Below are 15,273 nucleotides of genomic sequence, written 5' to 3' on the forward strand. Positions count from 1 at the left end.
AAGCAGGGCCAATCCCCAGACAGATTTTTATCCTGGTTCCCTAAATGGCCCCCTTAAGGATTGAACTCACAACCCTGTGTTTAATAGGGCAATGCTCAAACCACTGAGCTATCCCTCCCACCCTAAATGTAATTGCAGCAATGGGGTCAAGAAATGGTACCTAACCTCTAAGTATTGGGCTAGCAGCGTTAGCGTGTAGCCACAAAAACAACAAGGTGTCCGGCGGCACCTTACAGACTAACAAATTTATTTGGGTATAAGCGATCGTGGGTAAAAAAACCCACTTCTTCAGATGCATGGAGTGAAAATTACAGATGTGGGCATTACGATGTTGACACATGAAGAGAAGTGAGTTACCTTACAAACCTCGGCGGTTTCTTCTTGCTCTGGAAGGCAGCGAGCGGCCCAAATGGCAGATGCATCTTTTTGCACAAGCAGCATTTCCGATGTGTGTGCACAAAGGCATGGATGTGCACACACATAGTGCAAGGATGTGAGCAAGCGTGCCCCTGCACTACGGAGTGGAGAGGACAGACGCACCCCTGAATTTGGCAAACGCATTTCTGGAAGCGCTGCAAGCGCTCACGTCGCATACAATCTCAAATGCGGCTAAAGATATTTAGACTCCAATACGTCTCTTATTAAAACTCGAGATAAAAGAAGACAAATGTGCAAAGACTAATGAAGGGAACATTGTGCAGTTGAACCTCCATTATCTGAATGTCAGCCATTTGGGTAACTGAAGTTTAGAGCAAATTGCCAGTGCAATTAACATATGTCAGGGGAGACAAACCTGTAATGGAAAACGGGTGGTGCAGACAAATGGAGCTTCAGTTAATTGAAGTTCAGTTTTTTCCATAGCGAGAGATGTGGAGGAAAATTAGTCTAGCAAAAAGCCCGGCTTTCAGCATACAGGATGGTACAAACACAGAGTCTTTTATGACCGGGGAAGGCTTTGAAGGCAGTAGGCAGAGAGGAATTCCCTCTACACTCACCTTGTGGTGTGACACGCTATCGCCTGGGGCGTTCAGTCCCAGATTTACAAAATATATTTCACGCTCTTCAGAGAGGGGCTTAGGTTGTTTCCATCTGCCTGATGTTTGTCCAGCTTTAGGGCTGGCTGCCCTGGACTGCAAAGCTGGCTATAGGCACTTGTGTGTGTGAGAGAGATGGAGAAAGCAGCCCACAGGCCAAGTCTCCAGGAAAAACACAGCTTTCGGCTCCAAAAAGCTGCGTGCACACATCAAACACTTTTGACTAGCATCGCTGTCTTTCGCCCCCCCCCCCCCATGAGCATGTCCGTCCCTGCTCGCTTCCCCCTTTCCTCAGGACTTCCAAAAAGCAGCGAGCACAGGGCGGTTTGGCTTTAGATGGGCTGACTGCTGTGATGGGAGAAAGGACATGTTCTTTCTGTGGAGCTCAGAGATGTAGCGAGTCTGCTGGGAATGGAGTCCGAGGCTGGGAATCTGCAATAGGCCAGAAGTCACTTGGCCCAGAGGGCTGCGTTCCTGGCGCCATTGCTGGTTTTTAATTTTAGGATTTATCATCCGTTCACCTCCTCCCACGCTGGGATAAAGGGCAGAGGGGCGGGGAAGGAAGAGAAGCCTCTGTGTGGAGCTTCCAAACTGCACCAACTCGCTTAGCTGTAAAGAGACTGGGAGCTCGGAGCGGGACGCTTGGCTGCGGGGGTCGGGATGGCATCACTGAGAGGACGTTTTATAAAGGACTCAACAAATACATTGAAGACAATGGAGGATGCTCCTGCTCCAGCCTGGGACCTGACAGATCCATTTGTGACTAAGAGAGGACTAGCCTGTAGATTCGTTCTCCCACTCTGGACAAAGAAATAACATAATATTTACTGACCTCCTGTGGGTATGGGGATCCTGACTTCACTGTGCAGCTCTTGGAGATCCCTGAGGGAAGGGTGCTGAGCGACATATTCATGTTTGTAATAACACGTGATAATTAGTATGATCCAGAGGTGCGAAATGAGCCTGATTCAAAGTGGGCATCTCTGCATTGACTTTAGTGGGCTCTGGATTGTGTCCAACATTAGCTTCATGATGCACCTTTGCCCTGGCTGGCTATATCCAGTCAAATCACCCTGCAGCAGTTCCCACGGGGAAGCAGCCCCCCTCCTCCGGAGCCAAGTCAGCTGTTCCTGCTTCCCAGGCCAGGGGGAACATCCGGAACTGTTCTGCTCATGATGCCATGGGCTGTGGCTTGAAAGCTGGGCCCCCTTCCGGCCCTCCCTCGGCTTCAGGGAATTTCGGCTGCAAACCTAAGAAACAAAACCAAACTGATCGCCCTGAATTGGCCCTTGGTGGTTAGTGTGTTGGAGCTGTTGACCTACAAAACCAGCACCATTGACTTCAGTGAAATTGTTCCTGCGAGACACTGCTCAGCAACAGCCGTAAAGGGTCCAGTTGGGCCTGTAGTGATCTGGGGGCCGTTCTGGGAATAGTGTCACACGTGGGCTCACCCCGTATGTCAAAGCATTCATGGCCCTCTGAGCCAAGTTCTAATATAGAAGCAGATACTTTCCCCCAGGGAATCAGGGACCTGTCCCAGGTTTGTGGGCATGTGTACTTGTGTTGGCTGCCTGCCAGGACTGAACCCTGGAGCTCATAGACTTTAAGGTCAGAAGGGACCATTATGATCATCTAGTCTGACCTCCTGCACAACGCAGGCCAAAATCTCACCGACCCACTCCTGTAACAAACCCCTGACCTATGTCTGAGCTATTTCCTCAAATTGTGCTTTAAAGACCTCAAGCTAATGCTCAAGCTACTACTGCTTTAGCCACAGCGCTGCAGCACTCAGACAGGAAGGGTGGCCCAGTAGTTAGGGCCTGGATTTAATTCCCTCCTCTGCCACAGGTGCCCTGCCTGGCCTTGGGCAGGCCACTGAGGGTCAGATTTTTCCAGAATTGAAGTGCTTCAAGATGTAGAGAGGCACTTAGTGAGCATTTCCCTTAAGGATGTGTGTGACGTCGCTCCCATGAACAGCCGACTGGGGTCAATGGGATTACTAGCTGCATAAAAGTGAGCAGGGTCTGGGCCTTAGGGTATGTCTACACTAGAGGCACTGCAGCATAGACACTTACTACAACATCAGTGTAGTTAGTCCACCTCCCCGAGAGGCAGGAGCTAGGTCAGTGGAAGAATTCCACATTTTTCACAGCCCTGAGTGATGTTGCTAGATTGAGCCAAGTTCTAGGTGTGTAGACCAGGCCTTAATCGCAGGATTGAATCCTGCCCAGGTCAGCTGTGATCATAAACTGCCTGATGTGGGAAAATAGCATGATGGGCCTCAGGCCAAGGGGCCTTCTCAGAGTAATACCTCATTCACAAAAACAAACAGCAAGGGAGAAAACTCAGACACGTGAATTAAACAAAGTCCAGCACATGCTGACTGAAAGTGGGAGAAGATAAACAGATCTTTTCTATGTACACATTATAATTTGGAGAGGCACTGAGCTACCAAAGCGATGAGAATTTGGGAGCCATATAATGCATTAAATCGCTCGATTGATAGATAGATTGATATTTATAAGCTTGTTCTAGGCTGGTTCTTTGCAGACTGACTATTGAAGAAGACCCAGATCACATGCTTCCCTACAGAGCCCCTTAGCCTGCAGGCAGGACCAGGAAACTGCCTGAAATTTCAAGTGGTAGCTCAAGACATGTTTGTAACACAGTTTTCCATATACCACAGGTCACTTTTGCTGGCAGCTTCTGCAGAGAAGCCAAGAACTGAATGATCCACAAATCCATGTCCCCCCTGAGAATGGTCTGGTCAGATCTAGGTGAGCAGTGTATTGCCTGGGCGTGGTGTGCAGGGGCGGGAAGGAAAGGGCGTACATCGTCACTGCCTTGTGCCATAAGCTCCCAGGGTGAGCAATCCAGCGCCTTGCTTCAACTCACACAGGCTGGAAAGGGCATTGCTCTGATCAAACAAGGGGCTGAGGCAGTGGTTCCCAACCTTTTTTGTCTGGCAGGCACCAGACGACAAGCCACGGAGGACCATGGTGGCAGATGAGCATCCGCCGAAATGCCGCCAACAAGTGGCATCATCCAGAGGCATCACTGTCAAAATGCCGCCAAATTTCGGTGGATGCTCATCCGCCGGCCAGTATGCAGGTGCACTTAGATGCCCCTGTGAGTGCCAAGGCGCCAGCGGGCACCGCATTGGGGATCCCTGGGCTGAGGCAAAGTGACAGAGAAGAACAAAGACAAAACACAGCACAACCTCATAGACACACACAGACACACATACACACACGAGGCAAAACATATAACGTGCAAATATACTATAGGGTCCAGAGAGGATTTTCCCTTGCCCCACAAATAGCAGGTACTGGACACTAGATGGACTAGACTAATTTACATAAAAACTCGGGACAAGCGATGGCCTCTGACTGGGGATGACAACGCCTATGGGCCTACAGTCTCTTACAGCCTGAGCCAGAGGCTACTGCAGCCAGGGAGAAGGTTCCCGGGCACTTCGCTGGGCTCTGGACCTGGCCGTAGGTGCACAGACGATTCCCTGGCTGCCGTTGTTTCAATCCAGTAGACAAGGTCACATGAAACTGACAAGCCAATGTGTTTGAACAAACAAAACAGGACGTGGCGACCTTCAGCCCTCCCGAGGGCTGGGATCAAAGCCACCGCCGCAGCTGGGCAAACTCAGCCGGAGCTGCCGAAAAGCAGCTGCAGAGCACGCGGGGAATGTTCAAATGAGCGAGATTTCAAACAAACGACCGGGAGTGATGCTTTTATTGGGGGCACAGAACACAGCAGCCGCAAGTGGAGCAGTATGGTATGAAATACACGCTAGATCAACCCTCCATATGCGTGTAATTGGGTCTGACACGCATACACAGGCCCAACGACATGTATGTACACACACAAAATCTATATCATTCGGTAGTCCTGATCTGGGCAACTCTATTGGAAAGCAGTTTCTGCAGAGGACCACATGCGACCACGTTGTGTGGGTACATGCATTGAGCTCACTGTGGCCTATGTATTTGCCTCTGGGCACGTGATGGCACTAAGCAGCCTCCAGAGAATCTGGACACAACACGACCCAGTGCAACGTCAGATGGCAGGGCCAGGAAAGCAAGGATCTGCCCCATTGCCCTGGGAGTGAGGGGAGTGATTGCATCAGGAGGGCTGTCCTCACGGGACCATGGGGATGCACTGGGGAGCTTGGATGATCCCAGGAAGGAGTCTGTTATTCCTCCAGAGGTGTGGGGGGTGTAATCACTGGAGGCCCCTGGAGCTGCTGCGGGGGAAAGGAAGATCTATGAGGCAGCTCTGTCCTGCTGTCTCAGGCGTGCCGCAGATGCACAGGTTGGACGGGGGCTCCCTTGGCTAACGGAGCTTCATTTCCGTGTGTTTGTAGGGGTTGCCAACGCCCTGGCCAGAGACCCAATCAATGCCGTATCTCTGCTGCTTCTGCTCCCCCACCGCGTAGCCCCCGTTCAGGTTGGCGCGGTAGCAGTTGGTGTACCACCAGGCGCCATGCACAGAGACGGCGCAGTTCTGCGTCCCGCTGTCGTTGTCACGGTCATAGGTGGAGAAAGGCTTCCCGTTGTGGAGGCCCAGGGAGTCACCTGCGGGACACACGAGATCCCAGTGCCACAACCGCACCAGGGCATGACGTTGAGCAGCATAGAAATGGGAGCATTTCCCTTGCAGGCTCTATATCCCTGGAGGCAGCATGGGCTCGTGGTCTGGTCTGAGCCCAGGATTGGGATCCAAGCTCCTGAGGTTTAATTCTATGGCTGTGTCATGCCAGAGAGCAGAAGCAATGTGTGTATCATGGTCCCTTTTGGCTTGACTAGCTGTGAATCTGGGAGTCCTGGGTTTGCCCACGGGGCTAGGGAGCCACATTTTTTCCAAGGCACTAGACTGTTTTCAAGGCCTCAGCACCCACAATCGGGGCCAGATTTTCCACCGAGCTGTCGATGTGCTGAACTCGGTGGCAAATTGGGCCTTTCATGGCTTTGCCTCAGTTTCCTCAGCTGTGAAATGGGGATGATGATAATACACGCCTACGTAGTAATGCTTAGCGTGTCAATAGCACATTAAGTAATGAATCCTCATACACCCCAGGTGGTGCCTTATCCCCATCACATGGTGGGGCACAGCAAAGGCTGTGACCTACCCAAGGTCACGCAGTGAGTGTCAGAACCAGGTTTTGAACCCCAGAGTTCCCTGAATCTGGGCCTGCTGTCAGGCCACGTGGGGGCTAATTAGCTAAAGTCTGTAAAGTGCTTTGAAGATGGGCAAGTTCTAAGTGTTGCTATTAGCAAAGCTGTGCTGTGGTTCAGATCCGTGAGCATGTCGTTCGGGTCGGGTTTTCTCTGCCAGCGGCGCTCTCAGGGGAAACATGCGGGGCTGGATAGGGTGCATCTGCGTAATTCAGGCCAAGGAAATGGATTGCCGAGGCTCCTAGGGATTAATCACCTTAGTGCCCAGGAACCCTGAACCAGCAGGAGACCTGGCAGATAAGACAGACCCATTGCAATCTTCAGTGCTGTCACGGGCTCAGGCTGCATCCCCTCCCACCCCCCCAGCGAACATGGGTGCCACCCAGGGAGAGTTGCACTCACCCTTGGCAGCTAATGGGGTTAATGCCTGGAGAAGGAGGGTGGAGGGGGTTGATGCCGGGCACAGGCAGCTGTGGTGGGGCTTCCTGGGGTTTTGGATGCCAAGTGTCCTGAGCGTGTGCAATCTGCTCTACCAGGAACCAGAGGCTGCGGCGGGGAGGGGAGGAGGCCACTGCCTGAGCCTCGCCTTTGGCAGAGATCCCAGCAGGGAGACAAACAAGGAATGATCCCTCTTCGCCAGATATGGGAGCCCCCCACAATCCGTGTGTGTTTTGTGGGGGCAGCCAGGATAGGCATTTGTATTTCTGTGTGTGATCATTTGAGACCTAGATCTGTCTTTTGCATCCATGGCCATCTCCTCCAATCCTGTTTTGTCTCTTTAATTCCCCGTGTGACAGTTTGAGCCAGATGTGCTGTTCCTCTGCCTACCTTAAATTACTGGCTAGCATTGCTGCGTTCCTTGTTCCCAGAAACAGCTGCATTTCAGTGCTGGGTGCCTGGCTCCCCAGACACCCTCCATCCTTTTCCCCCCTCACAATAGGTTTTTGGGGCGTAATCCATGGACCTACACAAAGTGCTCAGAAAACCCCCGGAGGGCAGCACCAGAGGCGCGCCAAGGGTTAAGTATTAATGCTGATCAGTCATTATCATGTGATTACAAATGGCTGAGCAACCCTGGAGAAGCTCAGCCCATTTCATGCTTTGCTGCATCCCTTGCTCTGGGAGTTTGGATGCATATTTCTTTGTAGGAGAAGCGAAGAAGAGTGGAACGTGTGGTGTCTCTCCCACGCACACACACAATGGGACAGATTCTTTCTCCCGCCTTGGCCTCTTTGTGCTGCTCCCGCAGCGTGCAGGGGCCCAGATCCTGCTGCAAGAGGCTGGGGTGCAGTCCCCTGGAGGATGCACTGTGTAGGTCCCATAGGTCCCCATGAAGCCCCTGGCACAGAGACAGAAGGGGGTGTCTCCACAGTATATGGTGCAATGGAGACTCTGACCTTCTCTGGACTGCAGGGCAGCCCTCGGGAGTTTGCTGGTAAAGCATCCCTGAGGTTGCTCTGATTTGAGCCTCGGAGCAGCCCTGAATCCTGAGGGCATAAAAGTGGCTGAAAGGTGCCTTTGCCCACATCCCCTCGGGCTGCCTCTTTGGGTGGCGCAGTGCAGAACGCCAGCCAGACACACTCTCCTCACCTGCAGAGCCGCCGAGGAACGTCCCTAGAACAAGCTCGTACTTGTCCTCTTCCCCTTTGAGCTTGAAGGACCGGTAGCTGGCAAAGGAGCTGCTGTCATTAAAATTCACCAGGTCCACACGGAGCTGGAACTCGCCTGAGGGAAAGGGACAGAGCCCAGTGTTAGCCAGGGGCCTGTTTTGGCTCCCTCTCACCTCCAGGAGCGGGATCTGGGCTGGGGCTTCTAGTCACAAAGCAGGGAGGCTTGCCCACCGTGACGCCAGCACACCCAGGGGGTGACCATCCCTGTGAGCAATGCCATGTCTTTGCAGGGCACTAGGGCAGAACAGCCAACAATGGGAACTGGCTGAGAGGGAGGGGCGGGGATCCCCGAGGAAAAGGAGGGGATCAGGGGAAAGGGATATTCCCACCCACCTAACCTGGGCATTTCCAGCCTCTCAGAATCCAAGGACTGGATCTAAAAGGCCTCTGATGGGTAATGGCTGCTCGCTTTTGCCCTGTGGAATGACAGCCCGCAGGGCAGGCCAGAGCTCCCCCAGGACAGCTGCTGGGCTTCCTTACCATCCTGGGTGAGCAGGTGGAGGTTCTCATTGCCCAACCAGAACTCGGAAAGCTGGTTCCCGAAGCCCTTCTTGTAGGCGCTCCAGGTGCGGTAGAAATCCACTGAGCCGTCCATGCGTTTCTGGAACACCTGGAGGAGAAGGGAGAGAATGGGGGCTGGGAGCTGACTCAGCTCTCATGCTCCGGCAGCCGAACTTCAGACAATAGCTGGAGCCCTGACTGAACTGGGCCATGGAGGATCCAGATGAGCAGCTATGGGGACACTGGCTGGAAGTAAAGATCAACTGGGCTGTCCAGTCTCAGGCTTCAGGGCACGAGCGTGTCCCTGGCTGGGGTCAGGAAGGAATTCCGCCACTAGGGTAAAATGTTGCACAGTTGGATACATCATGGGGTTTTGATGCCTTTCCTCCCCCGCCCCCCCCGACCCCCAAAGCACCCAGCGGTAACTATGGCTGGAGACAGGCTAGGACAGGAGTCAGCAACCTTTCAGAAGTGCTGTGCTGAGTCTTCATTTATACACTCTAATTTAAGGCTTCGTGTGCCGGTCATACATTTTAACGTTTTTTAGAAGGTCTCTCTATATATTATATAACCAAACCACTGTTATATGTAAACAAGGTTTTCAAAATGTTTCAGAAGCTTTATCTAAAATTAAATTAAAATGCAGATCTTATCAGTTTAGTGTGATCCTTGCTCTTGCTTTTCTGTGCTGAGTTTTCCAATGTCTGGTGGCATGTATTTAGATACTTTAAGCTGCACACAAGCTTCTGAGTGATCAGTTGTCGGCAGCTGAGGTGAGTGGAGCTGGCGGCTGGTAGGGCTGAGCAGGGCCGGAGGCCTGGACCCTGTCTGGCAGGGGGCCTGCGCTGGAACTCCAACTGGCAGCAAGGTGAGTGGAGGCTGCGGCAGGGACCCTGGCTGGCAAGGGGCCAGCAGCTGGAACGGCAGAGCAGCAGCTGAACGGCTCAGCCCATCGCCGCTCTGGGGTTCCAGCTGCCGGCTCCTGCCAGCCGGGGTCTCAGCCCGCTGCCAGCCTGGGGTTCCTTCACCCAGGCCGGCAGTGGGCGCTGAGTGGGACCAGCGGGCAGCGGTGGGACCCTGGGTGGCAGGAGCTGGCGGTGGAAACCCCAGAGCCGCTGAGTCCACCGCCATGTGCCATCAAAAATCAGCTTGTGTGCCACCTTTGGTACATGTGCTGTAGGTTGCCGACCCCTGGGATAGAATGATCTGTCTGTAGGTGGATCCGCAAAGCAAAACCAGCTCCAAACCCCACTCCCCACGTGCTCGGGAAGTACCGAGCTAGAGCGGCTCTGGACTTTGCTGCTTGGCCCCAGCCCTAGCACATTCAGGGCTGGCTGTTAATCTCAGCCAAGCCAGTGTGAGCCTGTGAGTGACACCCCCGTGGCCTCCTTCTCCTCCACTCCCCCCCACAAGTGCACAGCCAGCCAGGACGTTCTGGCACAGCTATCAGAGACAGAACCATGGTCCGCATCCCTCCAATCATCGCCCTTTCAGGGTGTCAGCCTTGCACGCTGCTAGCCACTGGGGACTCACACCATGCCTGGGTGAGCAAAGGGAAATCTTACAAACCAGAGAAAGCCATATCTGTGGGGCATGCCAACAGTCAGGGAAAGGTGAGACGGATGCATCTGCCTTTCAGCGATTTCTCTGCTCCACTAACTCGTGGACTGATAACCCCAGCTAACTCCACAGCCTCTACCTGAACCCCTCCTGTTGGTTCAGGGAGATGCAGCGATCTTTCTTGCTTCCTGCCTTGCACTGTAGCTTTACTGCACAATGTCAAACAGTTGCCCCATCCCTCCCCAGAGGTGGCTGCATTCCAGCCATGGGTGACGTGATTCCCTGTGCAGACAGGCTGTGAAGCCCTTCAGGGTGAAAGGCGCTACATACGGGTAAGGAATGATTCTCTCCTGACCCCTTCCCAGCCCCATCACGGCCACATTCTGCTACCCATGCGTAAATCTCTCGCACCGCACTGGGACCAGGCAGCTCTGGATGTGACCATCGCTCCGGCGCTAGGATATTGTGTTTACCAGCCAGCCTCCGCCATCAGTGTCCATGTCGCAGAAGACCCTCAGCGGTCGGCAGTCCGGCAGGTAGATGGTGTGCCAGCCACTCAGGAACTCTCCTTTGCCCAGAAGCTCCTTGCAGCTCTTTGGCCCTGGAATCAAGGCAGAATTTGGTCCCTGGGGAAATGTGTCTGAGGTCTCGTCCTCTCCCAGAGAGAGGCGCACACAAGTGGGGAAGGGACGGGACTGAGTGGCTCCCGATGCTGAGATCACCTCGCAGTGATAGGGGGTTACCTTGCCACCAAGTTAGCAGCCACAGCAGGTGCCAGGAACCTGGTTTAGGTTAAATGTCATTTCAGGAGGGTTTCATCTCCATGTAGTGCTTAAAGCCAGGAGAGCTGGGAAAGGTATGGGGTCTGGTGCTTAAAAGCAAGGGAACTACCTGTCAGGATCCCTGGATCCTAGCGCCAGCTCAGGGACAAAGTGTGGTCTAACGGTTAGAACGGGGAAGTGGGAGTCTGTACTCATGGGTTCCTCACTGACTCACTGTGTGCCCCAGGGCAGGTCACAGCCCCTCTGTGTGCCTCGGTTTCCCCATGTGGGGCTGATAATACTTTCCCGCCTAAGTGCTTTGAGAGACTTGGAGGAAAGGTGTTATTGGCTATCGTTCCTGCATTACTGGCTCGTGCGCTTTCCCGGCCGAAGGAGAAAGAAACCTTCTAGAGCAAGCGGACAAACACACACAGCCTGCTTAGTCCTCTGATGTGACGGCTACTGCAACTGCACCAGAGTTGAGTACATAGGGGCCGGACCTGAAAGGGGAATGTTCACCGCTCCAGAGCGATGGACTTTTGGTTTCTAGTTCTGCCATAGACTCTCTGTGTGACCTGAGCCAGTCACTTCATCTCTTTAACCAGCTCCGTGGGGTCAGTCTGATGGGGGGGGGGTACCCCGCGCAGCTCTGCGCTGCAGCATACTGACCTCTTCGTCCAGCAACCCCTCTTGGGCCCTTACCATCTCCCCCTGTAAAATGGGGCCAGGGCTGCTTCCTTGGCCTGTCTTGGCTATTCAGACTGTAAGGTCGCCGGGGCAGGGCCCGTCTCCCGCTCTGTGTCAGCACGTCCTCATGCATGGCGGGTGGATGCCTCCAAGCGCTACTCTAATGCAAACAATGGTAAGTCATTTTTTTTAAGCGCCGAGGAGGCAAACTCACCGTTCTGGCAGAGGAAGGAAGGGTCTGGGTGGTCTCCTGCCAGTCCGAGAAACAAAAAAAAACAATGCAGTTAGAAAGCAAAGCTTAGCAGGCACCTGTAGAACTTGGTTGGATGAAGAGTGGAAGGTTCCTGGTTAGCTATTTTTCCTGCTGTGTCACAGCTGCTTCTCTTGTTTGGAAGGGTTGTGTATTTCTGCCCTCCTGCCTTGCAATGTAGGAGGAACCGCGGCCATGTGCTTGTAGGGTCAGTGTGCAACATTCGCGGCCACCTGCTCCCTGGGGACCTGAACCAAACCCCACTGAGCGTGGTGGAAAGGCTTCTCCCACAGAGACCCCACTCAGCCCCCTGCAACGTGAGAGGACGTGGAAATAGGGTGACCAGATGTCCTGATTTTATAGGGACAGTCCCGATTTGGGGGTCTTTTTCTTATATAGGCTACTATTACCCCCTACCCCCTGTCCCGATTTTTCAAGTTTGCTGTCTGGTCACCCTACGTGGAAATGCTCCAGAGAGAGCCATTTCATGCCAGCACAGGGGAAGGGGGCGGGGAGCCGATCCTGGGAGCTGGCTCATCTCCCTGACACTGGCCACCCGTCCCAAAGCTTCATGCTGCCCTGGCTTCAGAGGGCCTGGTTCCAGTGCCCGTTGCAATTGATGGGAAGGGCTGTGGTGATTTGGGGAGTGGGGGGGTCAGGCCCGGGAGCCATATTAGCAGCCCCGAAGGTCCCTCTTGAAAACCACAGGAGAATTTTGGCAGGATGGACTAAACTGGCTGGAGCCAGAACAGATAGGAGTGGACCCCAGCCCAGGCACCTATGCCTCTTGAAACAGGGGTCGGGGGGCTCCTCATCTGAATGCTAAGGCTCCTGCCTGTCTTGAATAACAACCCCCCATCGGGTGTAATCTACACCCTCAGTGCCCCCCCCCAGACCATTGCTACATAGTTACCTCGTTCCCCCTTCGGTCCTGCTTTCCCAGGCGGTCCCACTGTCCCTGAAATCCAGAGCAGACGGAGAGACACAGTGAATGCAGGCAAGTGCTTGAGCGCAGCCAAGGCGCAGAACATGGTCGGGGGGGGGAGTCCCCGGGGACTCTTTTAAAGGGGGACAAACGGACGGACCCAGAGGAAAAAGAAGGGAAGCGCTCAATGTCCATCGTCCATCGCTACTTGTTCCCATGGCAACCATGAGAAGCGGCTCATGGGGGCTGCCCGGCTAATCCCGGTGGACGATGCCATCGGGCCTGGAGGAGGTGAGGGGTGGGCTGCTGCCCAGCCTTACAGGGGCTGGTCAGTTGAGCCCTGTGTGTGGGAGCAAGAGGCACCGGGGGGCAGAGGGTCAGATTCAGGGGGTGGCCTGGCTATGCCAGACGGAAGGGCGGCTGGCCCATGAAGTCATGCCTTGTTCTCCCACCAGCGGAGGGCATGCAGCTCATCAGGGACTAATCGCTGCGCCAAGAGGGGCAGATCCATCAAACACATGCAGTCTGCTAAGGCCCATGCACCAGCCAGAGTGACCACGGGCGATGGGGTCGCACCAGGCACCGCCCAGCGAAGTGCCCAGTTCAATATGGGGTTTGCACCCTTAGCCAGAGATTCCCAGGCTCTGGTGACACCTCTGAGACGTTGGGCCCCAGCCTCTTCCGGTGTAAATGGTGCATTGATGTCAGCGCCGCTGCACCAATTGACTCCAACAGAGGATTTGAGCCATACTGCTCAGTAGCTGCCAGAGTCCAAGCCCCTCCTTGTGACCACTGCGTTCTCCACCTGCCCCACACAGGGCCGGCTTTAGGCCAATTCCACCAATTCCCCCGAATCAGGCCCCGCGCCTCAGAGGGCCCCACGCCCAGGGAGAATCTCTTCCCTGGCTAGAGGCACCTTTTTAATTTTTACTCACCTGGCGGCGCTCCGGGTCTTCAGCGGCATTTTGACAGTGGGTCCTTCGCTTGCTCTGGGTCTTCGGCACTTCGGCGGCGGATCCTTCAGTGCCCCCAAAGACCTGAAGTGAGTGAAGGACCCACTGCCAAAGTGCCATCAAAGACTCGGAGCACCGCCCAGTGAGTACAAGCCCCATGTGGTTTTATGTATATAAATATATATATATATATATATTTAATAGTCATCCCTGCCGGGGCCCCGTAAAAACTGTTCAAATTGGGCCCCGCACTTCCTAAAGCCGGCCCTGGCCCCACCGACTCATTGTGAGCTGGCCCAAGACCATCCCACAGGCCCAGAGGGGCCTGCTCCAGCTTGGGGACAGCGCCTGTTGTGAGAGCCCCTCTCTCATCTCCTACCTCTCAGGCCAGGTTGACCAGGTGCCCCCTTTTCTCCAGGGCTTCCTGCTGCGCCTGGCATCCCAGGGCATCCCTGTAATATGGTGAGTTTCTCAGCACCAGAGAGACCCACCACCTTCACCTCTGTGGAAACACAAAGAGACATGGGAGGAGGCACGATCCCAGCACCTGCTCCGGCTCGACCCCAGCGAGTCACCTGGTGAGATGGTTCCCAGCATCGCTTACCCTGGCCCCTCTGATAATTACCGCTGGCCCCTTGGTCTTGGTCTCTGGAGGGGCTCTGTGGAACCGAGGCTGCCAGACAGGACCTGCCCTGGTCTCACAGGTCAGCACAGCCCAGTGAGGGAGAGGGAAAGGGACCCAAAAGGCATCTACCACCATGTTCACGTTGCCTCTCTGCTCTCAGCGCCCACCGGCCCTGCGATAGCCTGCGTCTTTCTACTCCACTGTCCCTGTGCCATGGCCCACCCCATAGCATCCCCCAGTGCAGGGCTGAGCTAGGTGTGGTGCTCGAAAAGAAATCCTTCCCAGGGGCACCAAGTGGCTGGGCGGGCAGTCGGAGAGCTTTCACTCCATTTTTCCATCCACCCCCGCCACACACACACACACTCTGGGCTGCCCATCCCATCCCAGCCACGTGGCCTTTACAACCAGCTTTAAGCTCGGAGGCAGGGATTCATTGAGGTGCATCAGCCAGCCAAGCTCTTCCCATGACAAGCACTCCCCTGAGGTCCAGCCTCCATTCCTCCTGGCTCAGCTCCAGCCCATCTCCTGCTTGGAGCCCCCAAACTGATCCCAACAGCCAGCCCAACGGGCTCTGCACCCAGGGCCCAGCCGTCAACGCCATGACTCAGCTACTGCCGTGCTGGAGCCAGCTAAATGGCTAGAGAAACACACACACACACCCCCACACACACACCCACACCCGCCATCGCTAGGCAACATGGGTGCCTCAGAGCTCAACCTAGCCCCCCCCCCCATTTACAGCCCCAAAACAGAGATTCTCCTACCTGGGCAGGTGCCTGGGTCCCCGGTTACCAGCATCCAGGTGCAGAGCCAAAGTAGGGCTGGAATAAAGCTCCACATCTTCACTGTTCTCTCGTGAGCCCGTCCCTCCCCAACTGCCTCTCGGTTTATGGACGTTCCAGGAACAATGCCCTTGTGGGGAGCTTTTCCTGGGAAGTAAACCGGGCTTCCCACCATTGTTCCTAGGCACAAAAGCTTGGCACCCCCAGAGACCCTCTGGAGAGGTGGGGCCAGGCCTCTTCCTCCAGCACAGGACAGCGTGTCCTAGCCAGCTCTGGCCGTGGAGTTTAGGGCGCTGACCCCCAGCTCTGGCCATGCAGCCCTGGCCTTCAGCCATG

The 15,273-nt window shown here is 54.7% G+C and overlaps 1 protein-coding gene across 2 annotated transcripts; it reads right to left on the reverse strand.

Annotated features, from left to right (window-relative positions):
- Positions 1 to 297: 297 nt before the first annotated feature.
- Positions 298 to 15,048, reverse strand: FCN3 (ficolin 3). 2 transcript variants are annotated; one of them, XM_030539293.1, is made up of 8 exons: positions 14,920 to 15,048; positions 13,910 to 14,032; positions 12,566 to 12,610; positions 11,617 to 11,652; positions 10,428 to 10,555; positions 8,374 to 8,503; positions 7,814 to 7,948; positions 298 to 2,284 (listed from the first exon to the last, which is right to left on the reverse strand). In XM_030539293.1, the coding sequence occupies exons 1-8, from the start codon at positions 14,993 to 14,995 to the stop codon at positions 2,205 to 2,207; spliced, it is 753 nt and encodes a 250-aa protein (XP_030395153.1). In that variant the 5' UTR covers positions 14,996 to 15,048; the 3' UTR covers positions 298 to 2,204. The 2 variants fall into 2 exon arrangements, with proteins under 2 accessions (XP_030395153.1, XP_030395152.1); XM_030539292.1 differs by lacking the exon at positions 298 to 2,284 and adding an exon at positions 4,766 to 5,623 and having other exon boundaries at positions 14,920 to 15,047.
- Between the last annotated feature and the right edge of the window lie 225 nt (positions 15,049 to 15,273).

This window comes from Gopherus evgoodei, chromosome 20 (assembly GCF_007399415.2).
Source record: "Gopherus evgoodei ecotype Sinaloan lineage chromosome 20, rGopEvg1_v1.p, whole genome shotgun sequence".
Lineage (NCBI taxonomy): Eukaryota > Metazoa > Chordata > Testudines > Testudinidae > Gopherus > Gopherus evgoodei.

Coding starts and splice junctions, on each gene's coding strand:
- FCN3 (XM_030539292.1), bottom strand. CDS start 14,995: ATGTGGAGCTTTATTCCAGCCCTACTTTGGCTCTGCACCTGGATGCTG. Junction 11,653..12,565: donor AGGACCGAAGGGGGAACGAG/GTAACTATGTAG, acceptor TCGGACTGGCAG/GAGACCACCCAGACCCTTCC. Junction 8,504..10,427: donor CTGATGGCGGAGGCTGGCTG/GTAAACACAATA, acceptor CTTCTCCTCCAG/GTGTTCCAGAAACGCATGGA.